The 20,602-nt window shown below is 39.9% G+C and overlaps 2 protein-coding genes across 5 annotated transcripts in view; one reads left to right on the plus strand and one right to left on the minus strand.

Moving 5' to 3' along the window:
- Nucleotides 1-779: 779 nt before the first annotated feature.
- LOC100709520 (kelch-like protein 10) lies at nucleotides 780-6,739 on the minus strand. Of its 2 annotated transcripts, XM_003448422.4 has the most exons (5): nucleotides 6,496-6,739; nucleotides 3,656-4,145; nucleotides 2,549-3,160; nucleotides 1,724-1,873; nucleotides 780-1,154 (listed from the first exon to the last, which is right to left on the minus strand). In XM_003448422.4, exons 1-5 carry the CDS (start codon nucleotides 6,699-6,701, stop codon nucleotides 801-803), a joined length of 1,812 nt encoding a protein of 603 aa, XP_003448470.1. In that variant the 5' UTR covers nucleotides 6,702-6,739; the 3' UTR covers nucleotides 780-800. The 2 variants fall into 2 exon arrangements, with proteins under 2 accessions (XP_003448470.1, XP_005453649.1); XM_005453592.3 differs by lacking the exon at nucleotides 1,724-1,873.
- Nucleotides 6,740-10,397: 3,658 nt separating this feature from the next.
- Nucleotides 10,398-20,602, plus strand: part of il17rd (interleukin 17 receptor D) — a 33,596-nt gene continuing 23,391 nt past the window's right edge. For 2 of the 3 annotated variants that reach the window (XR_003220212.1, XM_005453590.4), the window contains exon 1: nucleotides 10,399-10,607. Coding sequence is in view for 2 of the 3 variants with exons in the window: in XM_005453590.4 (XP_005453647.3) it covers nucleotides 10,401-10,607 (207 nt within the window). In the remaining variant the exon portion in view is untranslated. Of the gene's footprint in view, nucleotides 10,608-20,602 lie in introns of all 3 variants that reach the window. The other variant, XM_005453591.4, reaches the window with a different exon arrangement.

Here is a 20,602-nt window from a genome sequence, read left to right on the forward strand (position 1 = left end):
CGTCACCCCTATTTGCGGCCCATGTATTGAAGTGAAGAAATATAAAGCAATTTGGCCCTTGAAGTAACTTTTTTGTTAGGGAGGATTTGTTTTAGTGTTGAGTGCAATGTTAAAATAAGTTATTTAGAAAGCAAATAATTATTTAATATAAAGGCAATATGAGCAGAGAGTACAAACATGTTGAGGGATTGGTTGTGTTAGTTCAGTGAGAGAGTTAAACAATTTTAACTAGCAGTCAAAAACTAATTTGTACACTTATTTCTGCATTTTTATTTTGTTATATACAAACAAAATTATAGCAAGGAGGAAAGAGAGTAACAATTTGTTTATTTGGTAGTTCAATGAATGGCTTCAGTTAAGTGTGAGAAAAAAAAATTTTTGCTCATGTTTGCATTTTTGTCTTGTTATACAATATTTTCTTGTTTGTTTCTTTTGTACTAAAGTGGCGCTCCAATGAGATGACAGTGCCAGCATTGGCCCACAGCTCATTTAAGTTTGAGACCCCTGCTTTAGAGGTAGAGGTGCATTTGCTATGTTTCTTTGTGCTGTATAACCAGCCTCCCAGTAGTCCTGTCTACTTTCTTCAGCTCCCTCACTATCCCACTTTCTCTTTATATATACTGTATGTATACTTATCCATGATATTAATATTAATATTAATATTAATATAAATCTGACCAAAATCATACTATAATACAATACACATAAAACATACAAATATATAGATAAAGTAATAATAATGCAAAAAACTTTTATTATTAATTAATTAAAATGCTACTATGATAACAGGCAAGCTGAAGTCAGAAGGTTCCACCTTCCTCATCCACATTAGGCAGCATTAGGGGATCACGAGGGAACAAATTCTCCGCCAAGCTGTAGAATCCATGTAGCACGCAGCAGCTCAGGCCACTGCGGGACTCCGCAATGTCCGAGGTACTGTACCACCAACCGGCCTCCCCATCGTAGCGCTCCACAGAATACATACAGTGATAGCCACCATATCCTCCGACCACAAAGAGCTGGTCATTCACAACTTCAATTCCAAAGTGGCTGCGGGGGTAATGCATAGATGGCAGGAGGCGCCATCTGTTGGTGATAGGGTTGTAGGCCTCAACAATACGCAGTGGGGTGTACCCATTAATGGTGCCACCAACCTGGGAGTGGGAGAGTGGGATGAGTTCATAGGAGAAAGAAGTACCACTGAATAAAAAAAACTATGAAATACAACTCTTTTGGACATGTTTTCCTCACTGCAATGCTGCGACTGGCCACTAGGAAAAATTTGTTAGTAAGTCTGAATGACTGCTCTGTATTCATGTTCTAACCTTCAGCACTTTAAGGGACCTAACCCCAGTGACCAGAGTCTAAATGAAGCTCCTGAGAAAGGAACATGAAGTAAAGGAAGAAGAAGACATGCAACAGACAACAAAGCACCAGGATAGTTTTTAGATCTGACAACTACCGTGGGGAGACTGTGGATGATTTATGTCATGCAATCTATGCCCTACAATGCTAAAGTCAAATTCATGGTGGTATGTTTCTTTCAGCTTGTGTAGGTGTTTGGCCCTGCACAGTGCATGATTTTATGTATGCAATCTACATTAACTAAGCAATGAACTGGGAGCTGCGCCAAGGCTCAGTTTAAGAGAAATAACAATTATTTTAAACTGTGAAGCTTGCAAAGTTACTCTAGAGTACAAGAAAATTACTGTGGTACACTTACTGCATATATCTGGTTTTTGTAAGCAATAACCCCCAGGCCTCTTCGCCTGCACATCATGGGAGCAATTGTGGTCCACAGGTTGGTGTCTGGATTGTAGCATTCAGCTGTAGGGAGGCTATAAGTTTGATAGAAACCCCCACAGATATAAACCTGTAGTAAGGATTAAGAGAAATTAAGAGCAAATTATTATTCATGAAGCGCTAGCCCCTCCCACGGTGTAGTGGCAACACAGTTGTAGTTAAGACATTTGCTTGGCAAGTGAAAGGTTGCTGGTTTCATTCCAGCAGACACAAATTCCCTTTGAAGTTGTGACAGAAAGGGTATCAAGTGTAAAACTGCAAAATCAAACCTGTGGAGCTATTTGTAGTAAAAGGAAGCAGCTGAAAGGGAAAGTAGCTAATTATCCATGAAGAGCTAATCAGAGTTTGGTAGGCAGGTTCAGGAATAAAGATATATTATCTAATAGCGGAAAAAGAAATGGCAACAATTACTGCATTTTTACAGGACATACAGGGAGAGGTTAAAAATTCAAAGAAAAAATGGAAAACAGTGTAAGGGTATCTGTTATCTCTTTAATGGTGGCTTTGTTTGGGTCCACCTTGGAGACAAGTGTCAAATCAATAGAATGGTGCTCTAAATGAAAGAAAAACCTCTATTCTGATAGGAGTGGTTGTTTCTAGGATGATATTACACCATTCACTGAGCCTGAAAAGTCATTAAATTGTTCCTATAGTCTGGCTTAAAGAAACATGTTGTCAGGCTGAACAATGAAGTGAAAACAACATAGTTTGGTCACTGCTTTCAGTCATGTCTCCTTGCAAGTACCTTTCCATGCAGAACTGTGGCACTGGCTGCAGCTCGCTGTGCATTCATTCTTGCCACGATGGTCCACTGGTCAGTCTCAGGCTTGTAGCACTCAACACTGCTCAGGGATATTTCTCCGTTGAAGCCTCCCATGGCATAAATGCATCCATTCAGCACAACAACGCTGACATAGCACCGGGCATTGTACATGGGTGTCACAAGTTGCCATGTAGAGCTGCTGAGATCAAGTCTTTGCACAGTTTTCAAGTTAGTTTCATGGTTGCAGCCACCAATTAAGTAGACAAAGCCATCCAGGGTAACGGCTCCATGGTGAGCACGATGAATGTCACAGCCCACAGTGGCCCAGCTGTTGGTTCGGTAATCATATGCCTCATAGCTGCATCGTGCAGTGGAGCGATTTTTGCCTCCAGTGACCAATAAGATGGAAGAAGGCAGACGTGGCCGGCTCAGCAAGCTACTGTAAATGAATTGTGGACGTCTGTTGAGACCACAAGCTTGAAACACCTCCACGACTTCATTGATAATGGACATGCATTCAGCATTGTTCTTTATCATGGCATTGTTCATGACGCTGTTTTGGAAGTATTCTGAGGTCATCAACGTGAGCCGTACCTGGACAAATAAAGAATGAGGGTTTAAGGCAAAGGTGTCAGGCTAATTTTTAATTAAGTCACATGCAGCCTAATGTGATCTCATAATGGCCTCAATGAAAAAAAGTCACTCCTCTAAATTTTTTCTTGCTTTAAGTGTAAAAAAATACAAGTGCGTTGTGGAAACACTGATTTTCACACAAAATGATCCAACTTCTGACTAAACTGATTGTAATTCAAATTAAACCACTAGTGGGGAGCAATTTAACATATGTGTTGATATGTTTTCAGATATAATATTCTGCTGTTATAACATTTGACATTTCTTTTTAACCGTAACCCCATTTTATACATACAAAACACCTGTTTTGAAGTAAAAACTTTTGAGTTGGACCCTCTGACGGGCCAATTATGGTGCCTGGACTACATGTTTGCCACCCCTGGGTGTTAGTATACATGTTACGATACATGTTTTATTAAGCTGACTACAGCTACAGTTGATTTGTGGTTAAGTTACCTTGGGCAGCAGCACAGAGATACTTCCTTGTCTTTGGTCAGGCATATGGTCAATCCACAAGAGGATGACTTCAAATGCTGTGTTTTCACATTTCACATTGAGGTGATCGTTCTCAAGTACAACGGCTAGCTGCTGCTCAGAGAGATCAAGCAGCTCCTCTGGGGTACCGATGATTTCTTCAAAGTGATGCAGGATGTAGAAGAAGGCCCTTTTCCTCAGTTCAGGGCAGTAGTAGAAGTCCACCAACTTCCAGATGCCAATGCAGTTCTCCGGAGACAGCTGGTCCTCCAGATAGGAGCAGCAGGCCCGAATTATCCCCGGGACCAAGAACTGGTCTGCAGCTGCTAAAATGGGCACCACATTATCCTCTGTCAGAGGAACAGATTTGGTGTAGGCGTAATTGATGATGACGTCCATCATCTCAGATGACACGCCAGGGATGGTGTACATCCGCTTCTCCGGAGTGGCCCAGGCTCCAGTGAAGAGAGTGCTGTGGGATTTAGAGGACATCAGGTTTTCAGGAAGTATATGTAGCACATAAACTACTGCTGGATCAAACAGGAAGTTGTTAATTTGGCATGAATAAGAGGTTATTTACAGTAAAATTTATCTAGAGCTCAAACCCAACAATCTTCAGTGCACATTCATTCACTAATAATATGACCATATCCAGAGAAGGGGACTGGGTGACAATGCCCCCCCTAAAATAATCCCATACCAATGCCATTGGACTAATGGACACAATTTTATAATATTAGTTTAGTACTAGATTATGCTTTAATATTAAAAACTAAAGCTTACATTTAAGTAAATAACATTTTCTCCAGCTGAAATATTAAAGTAATGTACACATTAATGAATTAGTAACTGCAATCTAATATAATGTCTTGATGCATGCATCATCCAAGTAAGGAAATCCCAAAAAAGTTGATTCTGTTCATCTGGACGTAACGTTTTCAGTGGGAGAAACATTTCATCACTCATCCAAGCGATTTCTTCAGTGTAATAATAAAATGTTTATGTTTGTGCAATATGAGAACCTTCACATTAGGTACTTTAAGTATATCTGAACACAAAAACTTTTTGTTTCTTTTCTTTACTCAGTGGAATTGTCACTTACTTAAATATGTGAGGATATCCTGTAGTCAGACTAACAGCAGATTTAGAAATGTGATGGACTTCAAGTGCCCACAGATATATTAATGGTCACTTATTGTTCTGACCAAACTCCATTTCTCCATTTCTTCAATAATACACAGATTTGCAACCCTACCAACAGGAGAAGGTGTGAAAGGTCGCGACAGGTCCTGACAGTTAAAAATGTACCAATCCTAGGAACTATTAAAGTATTGCACTCTGATGAAACTGCACACAATTAACCTCCAGTGAGTGTGTTGCCACTTCCATGGTGGTTCTTCTTGTAGGTGTGGTTACACCAAAGCGTTGCACGAATATAAAAGGTGGCTGCACAAAAGACTTTTTTTTTAATAAAAACTTTTTACTCGTACACGTGACTGTGTTTTGTTTTGTTTTGTTTTTTAATCTCAAAGGACCTCTAGATATTCGCAAATGAAAAACAGAGTTTGTTTGGTTTTAGTTTGTTTTGGGGGGTTAAAAGCAAATAAACTGGAAAAAAGTGCTCTTTGGCTTTGCATGAGTAAAATGTCAGGTGCCCCTTGATACATATTCAAAAATATATGATATACATATCTGCTTTGAATAAATACTTTTTTCTTGATAAAATGGAAATTTAATTTGGTTAAAAATGTCTTAAAAGGACATTTAACACTTCTATGACCATGCAAATTTTTGTAGAAGTTTTGCTGCAGGACAGAAGTTGTCTCCATCATGGTTTTAAGGTAGACTTTTTGCAATGCTGATTTCAAGTTTCAGCATCCCATACTGTGTAATCTGTTGGACCAGGATTCTTTCCCATACCACATGTTGTAATACCACAACAAATACTCCCATCAGTCATAAGCCTTGAGGAACTTATGCTGTCACACATACCACAGTCAGTACAGTGAAGGCCAAACAACCAAGAAAACTGACCAAAACAAATTTCTAAATCAGGGCCTGGGGGCCACTTGCGGCCCACATCACCCCTACTTGTGGCCCGTATAATGACGTGAAGAAATATAATGCAGTTTGGCCCTTGAAGTTACTTTTTTTGTTAGGGAGGATTTGTTTGTTGTTGAGTGCAATGTTAAAATAAGTTCTTTAAAAAGCAAATAATTATTTAATATGAAGGCAATATGAGCAGAGAGTACATACATGTTCAGGGATTGGCTGTGTTAGTTCAGTGAGGGAGTTTTTGTAAAGAAAACAATTTTCACTAGCAGTTAAAAACTAATGTGAACGTTTATGTCTGCGTTTTTATTTTGGTAAACACGAACAAAATTATAGCAGAAGTCCTGCCACATGTCTGGCCAGAAAGAGAGTAACAATTTGTTTATTTGGTAGTTTAATGAAAGACTTTAGTTAGTTAAGAGTGAGAGAAAGACATTTCAGTTCATGTTTTCAGTTTTTTTTTGTTACACAATATTTGACATTAAAAAAAACAACCAAAACACTACATTTTTGGAAATATTTGTGGGTGTCTTCTTGTTTGGTTTTTGCACTACACTAAAGCGGCCATCCAGTGAGGTGACAGTGCCAACAGTGCTAACAGCTCGTTTAAGTTTGAGACCCCTCTTCTAAATAGAAAGAAGGACTTGAAAATGATGACTTAAACTGCATTTTGTATTAGTTTTCACAATCAGAGACATTATGTACCTTCGAATTTGGTTACTTACAGAGTTTTTTGCTATACTTTAATCCTGCTGAGATAACCTACTCACCAAAAGTATGAGCTGCAGCTACTGAGGATGATCTTGTGGGCATCAAACATAACATTGTCCACTACGAGCACCACATCACACAGTTTTCCATCCAGAAGGAGTTTGCTCGGGGCTGTGCATACCGAGTCGCTCATCTTTTTCTCCATTTCTCTTCTGTGAAAATTTAAGTCTGTGCAAGTTTTTTCCTGTTCTGTCTTCTTTGACATGTCTATTGGTAACCAGGTCAGCTTAGTAAAGCAAATCTATGAAGAGATTTTTTCAGTTGGAAGTATGAGCCTGTTCACAGAGTTTTAGAATGTTACAATGTGACATCACAGAAAATCATCAAAATGTATTACATCAGTAACTAATTTACATAAATTTAAATAATAATAATAAAAAAAACTAGAAGAATGATGAAGACTAACTAAAACAAAACTGTATACTTTTCAAACTAAACTACATTCCATTTAAAGTATACAGGAAAATATTTTTAAGGGAAGTAAGGGAAAGAAACTTAAGAAAAAACATTTTGGTTTAGTACATTTTTACTGAGACTGAGGTGTCTGTGTTGCTAGTTTAATTTATTTCCTGTGTGCAGTCTCCTACATTTGCCACTTTTTGCCTGTCACACAGCCAATCTTTAAAAGTTTTACCTATCCTGAACTTTGAAAATCTTTCCACTCACAAATACTGACCTTTTGTGATAATAAAACTAACAGAAACTAAATGTAAAAGAAAAATTATCTATTTTAAGTGTCAGCACCAGTGCTGTTACTTCGTTTGGCCACAAGATGAAGCTGTCTCATACAATACAAGATACATATTGAGAGTCCAAGTAAGAACATACACAGCAGGGTACCACTTTTCTCTTTTTTATTTATTTGTTTTTATTTCCTGGACTTCCTCGTCTTCTCTGCCATCCATCCTCTTGCCTGTGGTGTCTCAATTTCTAAAGGAGAGGAGAGCTAGGGCTTAACAGGAGTGTACAGATACACACAGGCATACTTTACAGAATTTTTAAGGTTCACTTATTTTATTTATCCAGACTGTATGAAAGAACACACAGTTTTGAAGAAAGATGTGTACATATTAAAGTTGTCACACTGTAATAATAATTACACATCTCTGAACTAATAAAATGGACAGAAAGCAGTGTCAGTTAAATATGATTAGCACCACTCTTCATATTTAATTCACACTGCTTTTAATTCGCTCCAAACCAAAGATCTCTCCTTCCCCCTTTCTCATTTCTGTTTGTACATCCTTGAATCCTCTTTTTACCTCCATTCCTCACATCCACCAGAGATTGAGGCAGAGGAGGCAAGACATACACAGAGAGAGAAGCTGAGACAGCAGGCATTTAATGACACATCTTTACTTTCATCCATCTCCTTACATTTATCTTCATCAGGGTCACTGGAGCCTATCCCAACTACCACACGATGAGAGACAAGGTCACCATTCTGACGCAGGGCTAACACAGAGCACTGTTCTGTTAGGGCTCAACTACAGCTGTATTTTATAATCTCAGCCAGACAACCATTCACATCTATGGGCAATTTAGAATTACCAGTTAACCATGTCTTTGTCAGCATGTCCAAAGACAATGTTAGAATGTCTTTGTACTGTAGGAGGAAGCCGGAGTACCTGGGGAGAACCCACTCAAACACAGGTTAGAGTTAAGCATGTTCTCTCAATGTTAGGGGGGAAAGCTCACACAGAAAGGCCCCAGCCACACGGTGGAATTGAGCTCAAGACCTGCTTGCAATATCAGTTAAATATGATTTGGCACAGCTTCAGAATGCATTGTATGAAAAAGCCACAATCTTTTTCATACAAGGCAACTTTGAATGAAATTTACAACTAGCACAAAGTGACAAGATGATGCACCTTTTTCTGTCACACACATAAACCGTTTTTGATTGCACGGTTTATCATTTGCAATGAGTGAAGCATATGAATACATAGGAATAATTGTTTGTAGAGTCCTCCACCCTCCTTCGGTTGTATTCTCCAGCTGCAGGCCACACCTCTTTTGTACACTGAAGTCAAAAACACTTCCACCAAGGATATACCTGTGCATCCTCAGATATACCTTCTTCTGCAGCCACCTCACTCGTCTGTCTTCCACACGCATTTCAGAATTCCAGATATCCCTCAATATGTTGTAACAAGATTGATGTCAGGGTTGTAGGCAGAAACATGGAGGACACAGAACACAAAGATGGACAAATGAGGTAAATGAGAACTGCATATTTGGTGGGAGGGTCTAAGGCACAAGCAGAGGAGGTGGGGAAAAGAATTGAGGATGTAAAATCTGATGAAGGGAGAAGTGGGGAAAGAAAGTCTGCAGTGACATGGTTGGTATTGATTTCATTATGTGTGCATAATGGCAAGTGTGGTTCTGGAGACCCCTTATTAAAGCATGAACAACCACACTGGCTCTGAGGTTTTTGAAAGGGGTTTATATGCCACAACTATGCAAGATTCAGTCACAGAGCTAAACAGGTGTGCAAATAAAGGCTCATTTTGAAGATGGGTGTGGTTCAACCAGCTGTTAAATGAAGCAAACAGCTGTTAAAGGAAGTATATGTAGTGTGCAGGTGGGATTTATATGAGAGTCTCCTCCTATAAATCATATCTTTATCCAGTATGTAAACAGATAATGTTCTTACCTGCAGAGGGCATTGTTTGAGTCTTTGTGTCTGCGTGTGTGAGTGTCAGGATGCCAAAATGACTTCATGCAGACACCAACTGAAGCAAGAACTACCACAAAGGTTGCTTTGAGTGCTTTGGCAGGTGTTTTTCTGTGGTCATACAGTCAAAAACTGTGCAGGTGAGATCAAACTGAACTTTGAGTATAGGTGTGGTCTGAAAAGTTATCTGTGATATGGCTGGTGTCATCTCATCCCAATCCCATCTCATGGATAGGTTTTCGTTTTTTGATTTTGTTTACTTTGTGTTTTGATTGATAGCCACCCCAGACACAAATGTGAATTTCTGAAAGAACCAATAAAAAGTAAGCAAATATCTCAACCTTCCACCCTATTCAAGTCATGCATTGCTCCAACGTGTAGTTACATTCCTCAGGGCGTTCATGCCAGGTTACATAGAAGGTTAAGACGCAGAGTTAAAATGGTGTAAGCTATGACCTAGATCTGACACAGAAATACAATTCACATGGTAGACCACCATGTGAAGGTATGTCTCAATGGCTAAGATGTCCTTACTCCCCAAAGTACAAATCACACAAACACAGATTCATCCTTTTAACCAATTAATGGATTTTCCAGCCTTCTAAACCTAACTCTTATCTTATCCAGCCTCTCCTTTTTAAATCTGATTCCTAATATCAGATTTCACACTGCTGTGTGAAGGGGTGAGGGCATCTTGAGCACCAGCCAAGATGTCCTCAACCCACAAATTATAATTCACACAATGCAAATTTGTCTTTTTAATTATTAATGGATTTCCCAGCCTTTTACCCGATCTAAATCTGATTCTAATCTGCACCAAAAATCCCGTTCTGAATCCCTCAACAACCACCCAAAAATTGGCCCAAAAGTGAAAACTGGCCAAAGAGCTTCACCCCCAAAAGTACAAAGCTCACAACCACAAAAGACTAGCTGTAACTTATGAATGCCTGTTTATTTCCCATTCTTTTAACTTAAATCTGAATCCTAAAACCAAGTGTGCAGTCTTGCACTGGCCTGTGAATGTCTGTCTCAAAATGAGCACTGGCTAAGATGTCCTCAATCCCCAAAGTACAAATCACACAAGATCAGTACTGCAACAATATTTCCCAGCCTTTTCGTCCTCATCCAAGGGTGGAACCTAAAAAACACAGGGGGAAAACCCCTCTGAATATCACTTCAAGAAGGTGAGTACTGGCCAAACTGTCCCTGTAGGTCCCCCACAAAGATATGCGTGCGCAGTACACGCATGCACGCGCGCTCACCTCCTCCGTCCTCTCCTCCTCGCTCTCAGAGTTGTTCAGACTTGAGGGAGGAATGGCGGCCCCTCGGAGTTTCTTCATCTCTCTCTGCGGTTTATACCTGCTTTTATATTTCCCATGTGGATCTACGACATCGGGCACCAGAAGAGCGAATCAGGATCGATGCGGGTTTAAGGTAAAACACAGAATTAAACTTTCTCCGCGGTGTTCAGCGACTTTTCGTTAAAGCTGTCGCTGCGACGTCTCAAGTGTCCAAAAAGTTCCGTTTTCGGAGACGGTCGTGTTTTTATGTCACTTCTGCAGTATATGCAGTCAGGTTCTTGATGAATAAGCCGCCAGTTTAACACATTCACGTGTGAAGTTACAGTTATGATCGCTTTTTATTTAATTTGCTGTGTTTTTAATCTCAGGTTGCGTTACCTTTACCTGTCTGTCTGCGGGGTTCTAGCTGCAGGTCTTTTGCGTAAGGCTGCGGACCAGACTCCGTTGTAACAAGAATTTATTTATCTTTTTCTCCTTTTATTGGAAATTTGCAGTCCCCTCATAAGCAACTTCAGATATTTTCTGAATGAGTCTGATATCATGTTTAATTCGGCATATAATAAAACAAAAATGATTTTATTAGCTTGACACTATTATCCTTTCCCTAATCTCCAGTCTGGTTGGTAGCGTAATTCAAAGAGATAGCAAGGGGGGTGTTTTAAAGTTTATAAAACAAAACTTATTAATGATATTTATGTGTCGTGTTTGCCGAGTTGAACGTGTATTTTTCTGCTTTTAACCAAAACGCTTTAAACATATTGTCGATGTAAGTTTTGCCGCTTTGTGGCAAGTCTTAATATCCTTAAATTATTATTTGTCAGTGTTTGGTGTTCCCTTGTTCTGTTCGGCATTTATGTAATGCTACAAAGTGCACATCACTTGGTTAAAACTCTAACCCCAACAGCCAAAGTCGAGGCGATATTTGCAGGCCCTGTAAATTATCGTAGGTCGTAAAGCTGATTTCCTGCCTTTTGTGTAATCTTTTAAAAGCAATTGATGTGGAAAACAGGAATATGTGAGCTGACCCACCGCCTCCAAACGCTTGTCCTGCTTTTGTACTTCACAGCAGCCTTGCTTTTGGCCATGAATGAACCAGTGTTTGGTCTGTGCCAGTTCAGAATAAGTCTCTAGATTCCGTAAAGGCCAGTGTGCATGAATCTCACTGCAACGTGAAAAGAACAAGTCTCAGATTTTTCATTTGTGGGAATTTCTATAGTTTCTATCCTCAGGCTTGTTTTCCCCTCCTCTCTGTAATGATTTTAAGCATCATAAATGTTAGTTTATTTCAAAGATCCCAAGGACCTCACGTTTGTGTTGGGTTTTCTTTATTACCGAAAAGGGTAGATTTTGTGGCCATTAGACTTAAGGTCCTGCAGTTGATGATTCAACATTGAACGTTTGTTGTTTTTGGCCAAGTAAAATTGTATCATATGCTTAGGCTGCACTATTAAATAATTAAACAACTAAATATAGAAAATTTGATAAAGGCAGTGAAGAGTTGTCCATAGTTATTTCTTTCAAATCTTGATTTTTTTTTTCTTTCTTTCTCTGAATCACACCAACAGGTCAGGGAGCACAGACTAAGCTAAACTACGATTAACTGATAAGTTTCAATCATTGCCAGTTAATCTGTAAACCCATCTCAATTTTTCAGTCATTTATTTTAAATTTGGCTCATTAAAGTTGCCAAGAGTGCCAAATGTGACGTCTTCAGGTTTTTTTTAGTGTTGACTGACTATTATTTACACTGATCATATACTCTAGTTACTGTCATATATGACAAAAAAGATAAGCAACCTCTCACAACGGAGAAATTGAAGTTCGAATATACTTGTCAGTTTATCTTCCATAAAATAATAACTCTATAATGAAGTGTTAAGAAACAGTTTTTTGTTTCCGTGTTTTTTAAGTGAAATAAAAGTTTCTCTGGTTGCATGTGTGTCCACTCTGCAGGTTTTAATTTTCCTATGTTGATAGATGAGTCCTACATGCCTTTGATACGCTCACTCTCCGTGTGTGTGTGTGTGTGTGTGTGTGTGTGTGTGTGTGTGTGTGTGTGTGTGTCTGTCTGTGTGTTATCCTGGTTTCCTCTTCGGCTTTGAAGTGTTTTCTACAGGAAGCTTCACACTGTTTACTCTGCTGAAACATTCCTTCCTGCAATATCTCCCCCCTCCCTCCACACACACACACACACACACACACACACACACACACACACGCAGTCTGCCACCTCCCCCTCTCTTCTTCTGCTTCCTCTCCTTTCACACACACTTCAAAGGCTGCTGGATGGGGGTGTGAGGGCCTGCTATTCTACAGGTGTGAGGTTATTAGAGCTGCCTGTGTGTGTTTTTGACTGTGTGCTAGTTTTGCGTGTCAGCATCATGCAGGAAAAGGCTCCTGATTCAGGATAGATGTATTTAATAAGTGTCATTTTAACGACCTCTTGGTTTCAAACACTCCACCTTCTTCCCACAGTCCAGTGACATGGATGATGTAAGGATGCACTTATCCAACATTTTCCACTTCCAGCAGAATATTGATACCTTTGTGTTGTACTAAATAATAAAGCTATATGAGGAAGAGACTGGGAATCATTCCTTTGTTAGGGACGTGGCTGCTTTGATTATCATGTGTCCAGGTACAGGCTGTGAATGCCAGACCTCACCTAGTGTCACTGAGCTGTATATCTACCCTGTGTTCAAGATATCGGTGCCTTGTAGAGTATTTTCATCAGACTAATATTCTGGCTTACTTTATGGTACAGAGCACGCAATAAGTCTGAGATTCAGTTTTTGTGAGTAAAATCTTAGTATTTCATTAATCTCTTAATTAATAGGTATCTTTGTGTCTGTTAATGGGTGCAGCTAGCTAACCCAGCTTGCCAGTGCTAGCTGATACCTTGGGACTGAGGCTTTTTGATCAAATCTGGTAACTTCTGGCTGGTGAAAGCAGAAAAGCACCAGAAAAACCCAAACTTTGAGGCGTCAAAACACAGTCTTAAGCCAATGGGTGATGTCACTATGGCTACCTAAATCTTTCATACCCAGTCTCTGGTCCTGAAACATTTGCAGATAGTACTCTCTTTTTTTGTTAGGGTTAGCAGAATCTGAATAAGAATCAGCATATTTTATTAATCCCTAAGGAAATTATCTGGGTTACAGTTGCACCATTATAAATACCAGTAACAGAAACAGACTGGACTATTTAACAATACAATATGTTACAGATTTAAGAAATTTAGGAAATATGAACAATATATATGAATCGCTCAATAATGAATGTCACGGATTAACAGAGGTGATTATAAATAACTAGATATATAATATAAATCACTTGATACAGATATCCTGGAAAATACTGAATACCATTTTCAGTGGTATCAGTTGCTGTTTAAATAGTTTTTTGTTTTTTTTTAAGGCAGGATGCTGTTGTCTTTTTTGCTGGTAGACTTTACAGACATTAAACATTACAGATGGGCACGACTTTAAGGCTCCTTATCGTTTTATTTTTAGCTCCTAGCTGCTAACTTAACAGATGGCTAATGTGGCTGTCAGACTGACGGTTGCATTTACGATGTGTCTTTAATACTTTACGGACCTCCCGAAATTGCTCATGACATTTGTTCTGTGTCGTGAAGATCAACAGCTTCAGCTGTTAGTGAGGGGAGGGGCTGTGTGCCTGCTTGTCTGTAGCATGGTGTGTGATGTTGCGCGTTAATACTTCTGCAAATAAGTATCTCATCCGTTTATTAGTATCAATTAATATCAGAGTTTTTTGATAATCCTACTCAACATTCCTGCTTTGAAGAGCTACATGTTGGTCAAACTCGATGGCACCATTGTAATCCAGATGTTGGCTGCAGTGCCTCTAATGATGCAATGAAGTTTATTTAATTTAATTATCTAATGTAGCCTGTAAGCTCCAAGCCTCTACATTTATTTTAACTGTCTTCAAATTGTTTGCTCAGATTTCTTCAGCTCCCTCTGGAGCCTTGCAAGACTACTGCAGTTTTTTCAAAGATGGTGCATTACTCATCAAAACCAATAAACAATTTTTTATGTGTGAAAACAATTGTGTTTGTCTACATGGAAAAATTGTAGTTTTTTTCTATTAAAATTGCAAATGTGTTAAAAGGAGGTTTGATATTAATCCTGAAAATCTTGGAGGAAACCTCCTTTTTTCCCTACATCATCCAGAAACCCGATTAATGCGGAGAAAGACAGAATGATTTAAGTCAATGTAAAATCTCTTTTTGTAGTGAAACACATCTGCTGAAGCCATCACATCTCTCTCAGCGGAGGAAGGAACTCATTCGGCTTCCTCCTCTCTGTATCCCTCTCTGGATTCTTCATCCTCCCGTCTCTCTCACCCTGCCATCATTTTTCAAATAAGGTTTCCCCTGTGAAACCATGTCACATATCTAGGGCGTCGGTGTGTTTTTGGCATCGGGGAGCCTCAGAGGACATCATGGCTGGGTAGGCGTCGGATGGGAAACGTGTGTTTTCTGATTTCTGGCGGCTGAAACAGGCAGAAGGTGAAGCATGAGTGCTGGAGCTCCACCTCGATCATAAAACAGCTCAGGGAAATATTTTTCATCGCTGTCCTCTGAGGCTTTCTGAGGAAAAACTGAGTTTTACTACTTGAACTTTACTTATGTTCGCTCTGGAAATGTCCTAAACAGTCCTGAGCAGAAGTACGAGGTAATAAAAGGAAAGTGAGGATGCTTTAAAAACTTATGCATAGAACAGTTTTGATTTATTGAGTTAATATTTGGTTCTTAAACCTTTGGAAAACTTGCCACAGTTCTTCTGTGGATTCAGGCTGTGTCAGTGTGATTCCATCTCTTCATGTCTTCATGAGTGAATGATGTTAAGCTCTGAGTACATCATTCTGTTCCCATTCTGCTCCAGTCTGCATGCCAAAGTCTTCCTGGTACCCCCAGTTGATCTATGTTGCGTTTGTCAGAGTGTGAAAGCACTTAGGTAAAGAAAAAAGTGCATGTGTGGATGGTGAGTGCTCCAGTACAGAAGAAAAGTGCTATATAACAACTAGTCCATTTGGGATTCGAAGCATCTGCTATTCTTCTGGGTGAAGACGGGGTTTTTTTGGGGGTGGGTTCAACACATGTACTGCAAATCTTAATTTTTCTACACACCTTAACAGAAATATAAATGGTCTTCGGTGGTCTTCCAACTTGGGCCGTCTAAAGTCTGTCGTGGTTTACCTAATCCTGTGAGAATAGAGCAGGTAATTGGTCAAATCACAGCAAGCTAATGGAGTCTCTACTTAGTAGTGTACTTTGAGAAGTGAGGACGTGTCGGGCGTGCACTTTCTCCTGCTGTGCGGCTACACGTGTGAAAGGGAAACATCAGACAATGTCCCGACCTGATTCCTCTGACGTTGTCAGGAGCTCGTGTGTAAAAATGGCCCACAGCTCTTGCTTCAGAGTCAGTTTTGTTGCAAAGAGATGGCCCCCTGACGGTGTTGGTGGTGGAGAATTTCATTGTGTGTGTTTATGTCCTTCAAACAAAGAAGAACTTTGTAGTGAAAGGAAGATGTTGGATGTTAAAATCCTAAATGAAATTAAAATGGAGTTTTCTTTGGTTGCAGCGTCTGCAACCTCAGGTATTAAGTGAGCGTCACATGACCTCGTTCTATAGATTTGGACTCACTACACATGTATAGTGTTGTCCAGGTCGTGTCTTTTCAAAGGAAGTCAGGATTTGGCCTGCTCAGAGTCTCTTAAAGGACAAACCGTCACAGCGGGAGTGAAGCAGCTCCTCCTGGGTGAGGAGGAGGAGTCCTGATGAAGAGGGGTGGGAGGGGTTGGGGGACATTGAGGAGCAGTCATGCAGGAGGAGGAAGCCGCAGGTTTTGTTCTTGCGGTGGGAAATCTCTGGTTGGCTGCTCCCGAGCTCACACTCACACAGAGTTTGTATTGTTGGACCTCACTTTTGTTTCCAGCTTTTTTCTTTCTGGATTTGGTGCCGAACCGAGATCATACATGATTTCATGTTCCTGTTCAGCAGTTTGTCATGTGACAACAGATGTGTGCGTCCCTGCTCTCCGTGTTTAGCCATTAATAAAACATATTGACTGGACTGCGCTCACTGATTGGCAGTTCCAGAGTCGTTGATGATGCACAGTTTAGGTCATTTCTAAAGATGATTCACCAAAGTCAGCCTGTTTATGAAGTACTTTGTGTCTCCAGTTTTCATCTCTGCATGTCTGACGATCTTTATCAACAAGTACATGCTCCTCACTTTAGATGCGTCCTCTCCCCTGTGTCCTTTCTCTGGATGGATTCACACTTCCTCACTTAATCTATGATCCCAGAGGGTTTCCCATCAAACTGCGAGCATGGTAACATTAAGTTTTAGGCTTTTACTATTTTGTATATTTAATAAGTAGCAGAATATTTTGCTGTCTTTTCATCTTGGTTAACTTGTACACTAAAGGGATGAAATGATTCAATTCAGTCCCGCGTGGAGGCAACAATCTAGCTACACTTTTAAGGTGGAACGCTTTCATCCATCCTACTCAAGCTGACTGAACAGAATCTATGAACAGATCTCAACATAACAGTGTTTTTACTGGCTGCCTTGTATTAAATATGCTTTAGTGGGGATTGAAATGTAACTGTACTATGCAAGAATCAGTTTGAGTTATTAAAATAAACACTGGAAATCTCATAGTGTGTTGAATTGGTGTGTTTTATGCATTGCATGTTGAATATCTGTTCCCTGTGTCTCAGCAGTATCTGGTTCTTTCATCAGTATCACTCTCCCATGATTTATGAGGATGAAGTTAAACTATTTCTCAGTGCATGCTGAAACTCCCAAAGCACTAAAAATAAATCCTTTAACTTTTCTTCTGATAGAAGAATAAAATCAAACATGACTTCATTACATGAGAAAGATTTGATCTCTACAGCACGATGCTCTGCTCTGCTTTGTCACTTCTGGCCACACAGTTCGTGTGTCCTGACATAATTTTAAAAAACAAAGTTCACCAGGTGATCATAATAATTACAAAGTGCATAATTTTCTCTTGTGTAAAATACCAGTTTACAGGGAAGGAAAGTACAGTATCAGCGTTGATTAAAGGTCTCCATCCGCCTCAAAAACAGCCTTTTTTCCCCTGTGATGATGATCACGAAGATGATGCAGCGATTCGTCAGAACTGACAGTCTGCATCTGCTCCAAAACGGTATTTTGCACACAGTGAACAAGATCCTACAAGACCAGAGCAGACTGAATCCAACTCCGACTCAGGGGCTTTGTTATCAGCGGCCTTGTTATGCCATATGGAAGTGTTTGGAGGTGTGTGTTTGTCTGTAAAAGGCAGGAAGACATTAAGAGGGCTGAGTTTTTAGCCTCGAGGCTTTTGCAAGAACAAGGACCTCATCAGCTTCACACGGTCTCGCTGTTCTTTGTGTGCAATGAAATCCTCAATGAAGTTTCAATGAAGATAAAAAGGTTAAGGTGGATTTTTTTGAAGTAGTTGCCATGAAGGAGCACCTTTTTTTGTACGTCTCTGGTCGTTTGCAGAAAAAAGTGGTTTGTATAGCGTCTCATCTCACCTGTGTGCAGAAAACAAGTTCTCCAGAAGCAAATACTCAGAGACGGACTCAGAACGGGAGATGAGTAAAAATATATTAATTGTAGCTCAATAATATTGACATAGATTACTCCTATCATGTTAATTAACTCAACTTTGCACTTAAAGAAAAACATTCACATGTCCCCGACCACATGTAAGCGCACTTCATTTTTATTATGGCGGACCTAATTATTCCTTGGGATCAATCTAAGCAAATATTTATTGATTACACTGAATAAACTGAAATAACAGCTGGAGCTCCCTGAATGTTGATTGATTGTGCCTAGCAGTCTTGAAAGAAATAAAACAGAGAACCAGCTCTAACTTTATCCCTCAGGTCCTTTCAGCTGGGCATGAATGTAGGATGGCTGGTTTAAGATACAGCCCACTTCAGACTACTGGACCATCACACAAGCAGCTGTGATTATTGCCATATTAACATCCAGGCCTGGCAGTGGGCTGGAAGTCTCTGGGTGCTGCTCAGAGCTTTGGAGATCCACATCTGCATGTTGTGGTTACCTGAGGGCAGTGTCAAAGACATGTAGAGGCTTTTCACATTTCCTGTAAGCTACTCCTGTTTATGTTTGTGGTTTTGCTGCTCCTTTAGCATTGACTTAGAAGTTATAATAGACAAAGAACTTTATTTTATTTTCAGTGAAGTGAAATCAAGTGTTGAAGATAAATACAGCTTTAATGTGCTGAAGAGCTTAGTCTCATGTTTTTTTTTATTTATTTATTTTTAATTACCACAAACCCTGAAAAACTATTTGGTCATCAATCTCGGCCTCTTCAGCTTTTTATTAGCGCTGTCCATGTGTAGCATATCTAATGTGTATGTTAGCCTAACCATTAGTTAGCCCATCACTACATGTGAAGTTCAAAGTTACAGTTGTGCTGTGTGATTTTTAGAAGTGTTTCACTCAGTACAAGGTAAATCATCTTTATGTGGAGACTTCCTGCCTGCAATTCAGCTGAAAGCTTTACATCTTCTTTTTTCATTGATGGAAGGATGTTAAACTTTATTGTAGCACCTGGAATAACAGCGACACTGAAAGAGTTTGGACTGTTTTTAACTCTCGGTGGTGATTGCTTTTGCCCAGTGTTTGTTTGCTTTTGGGAATTCGAGGACCATTTCAATACGGAAATACCCGATGACGGCAGAGTTAACAAGCAGATAAAGATAAGATAACGTTAATGGCTGTATGAAGACTGGTTGCTAACCAGGCTTTAACCCCACCTTTGTTGAGGACACTACACCCTTGTAGGCCATATGGACAAAACTGGAGAGAAGTCTGAACATTTGGACCTGAGCTGCCTGAATTCTGGAAGAAGTGGAAAAATTGTTGTCTAAACGCAAGTAGCTGCACATGAGCTTACATGGAACTACGTTTTGAAATCTGTGATTTAAATCTGAAAATATCTGAGGAGCAAGTGAGCAGCATCATAAGTGATGGTGCCTGACAGACGCTCTGCTCTGCAGGCACTTCAGCTCATCGTGCAGCTCTAATCTTCCTCTAATCTTCCTCCCCTGAACGGAACTTTTGTTTATGCTTCAGCCCAAGAGCAGTATGTTGATTAGAGGTCAGCTGGGAGTTTGTCCCCACATCTGGAACTGGTCTGGCTGGCCCAAACAAAACGAAGCAGAGGAGAAGTCTGCTAAGTGAACCTTAAAAGCTGTAATTGAAGAAGTTCCTGTTTAATCAGATCCCTCCTTCTTCTTTCCTCCTTCCTTCCTTCCCTTTTTCCTTCCCTGCAGGCTCGGTCATTACTTCTCCCATCATCCTTTACTCCCCCATTCCTCTCCTCCGTCCTCAGATCCTTTCCTCCCTTGTGTGCGCTGATTAATTACTGTTTCAACTAACTGAGCCTGCAATTAGCTGTCTGATTACCACAGGAACTGATTGTGTGTGTCTGTGTGTGTGTGTGAGTGTGAGATGTTTGGGGATTCCCGAGGGAAATTCAGTGTTTCTTCAAAAGTTTTTATGTTGTTTAAAGAGTTTTGTTCTTCTTGTCTGAAAAAGTGAATTATTATTTTTTTTGACTGGTTTGTTTATGTGTCTGCGGACAGGATGTCAAACAGCTGCTCCTCCGGTCATTTATTGTGAGTGATAATGAACTACTTGTATTTTCAGTTGTTTACTGATGTGGATTCATGTCTGCTCAGGCCTCAGGGGGTGTGCGTATATTTGTGTGCATGGATATTTGTGGGGAGAAGCATAATGATTATTACTAGTGAGAAACACCTGGCAACAGGAAAGAAGAAAGCTTTTTGTGTGTGTGTCTGCTGTAAAGTATTAAAGTTTGACTCACAGCGGTGGGCGGTTTAACTGGCGGTGAAGAGGGGTAGAAATAGTTCATTAATTCTGAATTATCTAAGTATGCAAGTTAGTAAAAAGTCCAGGTGTTTTTACACAGCTGGTTAACTTTAGGATAGCTTAGAGTCGCCATTAGTTGGAATGTGAAATGAACAAGACACCTTTGACTAAACACTGAGATTTAGCCCCTTAGAATCAGGGCTGGGTGGAT

The sequence above is a fragment of the Oreochromis niloticus genome, linkage group LG5 (assembly GCF_001858045.2).
Source record: "Oreochromis niloticus isolate F11D_XX linkage group LG5, O_niloticus_UMD_NMBU, whole genome shotgun sequence".
NCBI classification, from domain to species: domain Eukaryota; kingdom Metazoa; phylum Chordata; class Actinopteri; order Cichliformes; family Cichlidae; genus Oreochromis; species Oreochromis niloticus.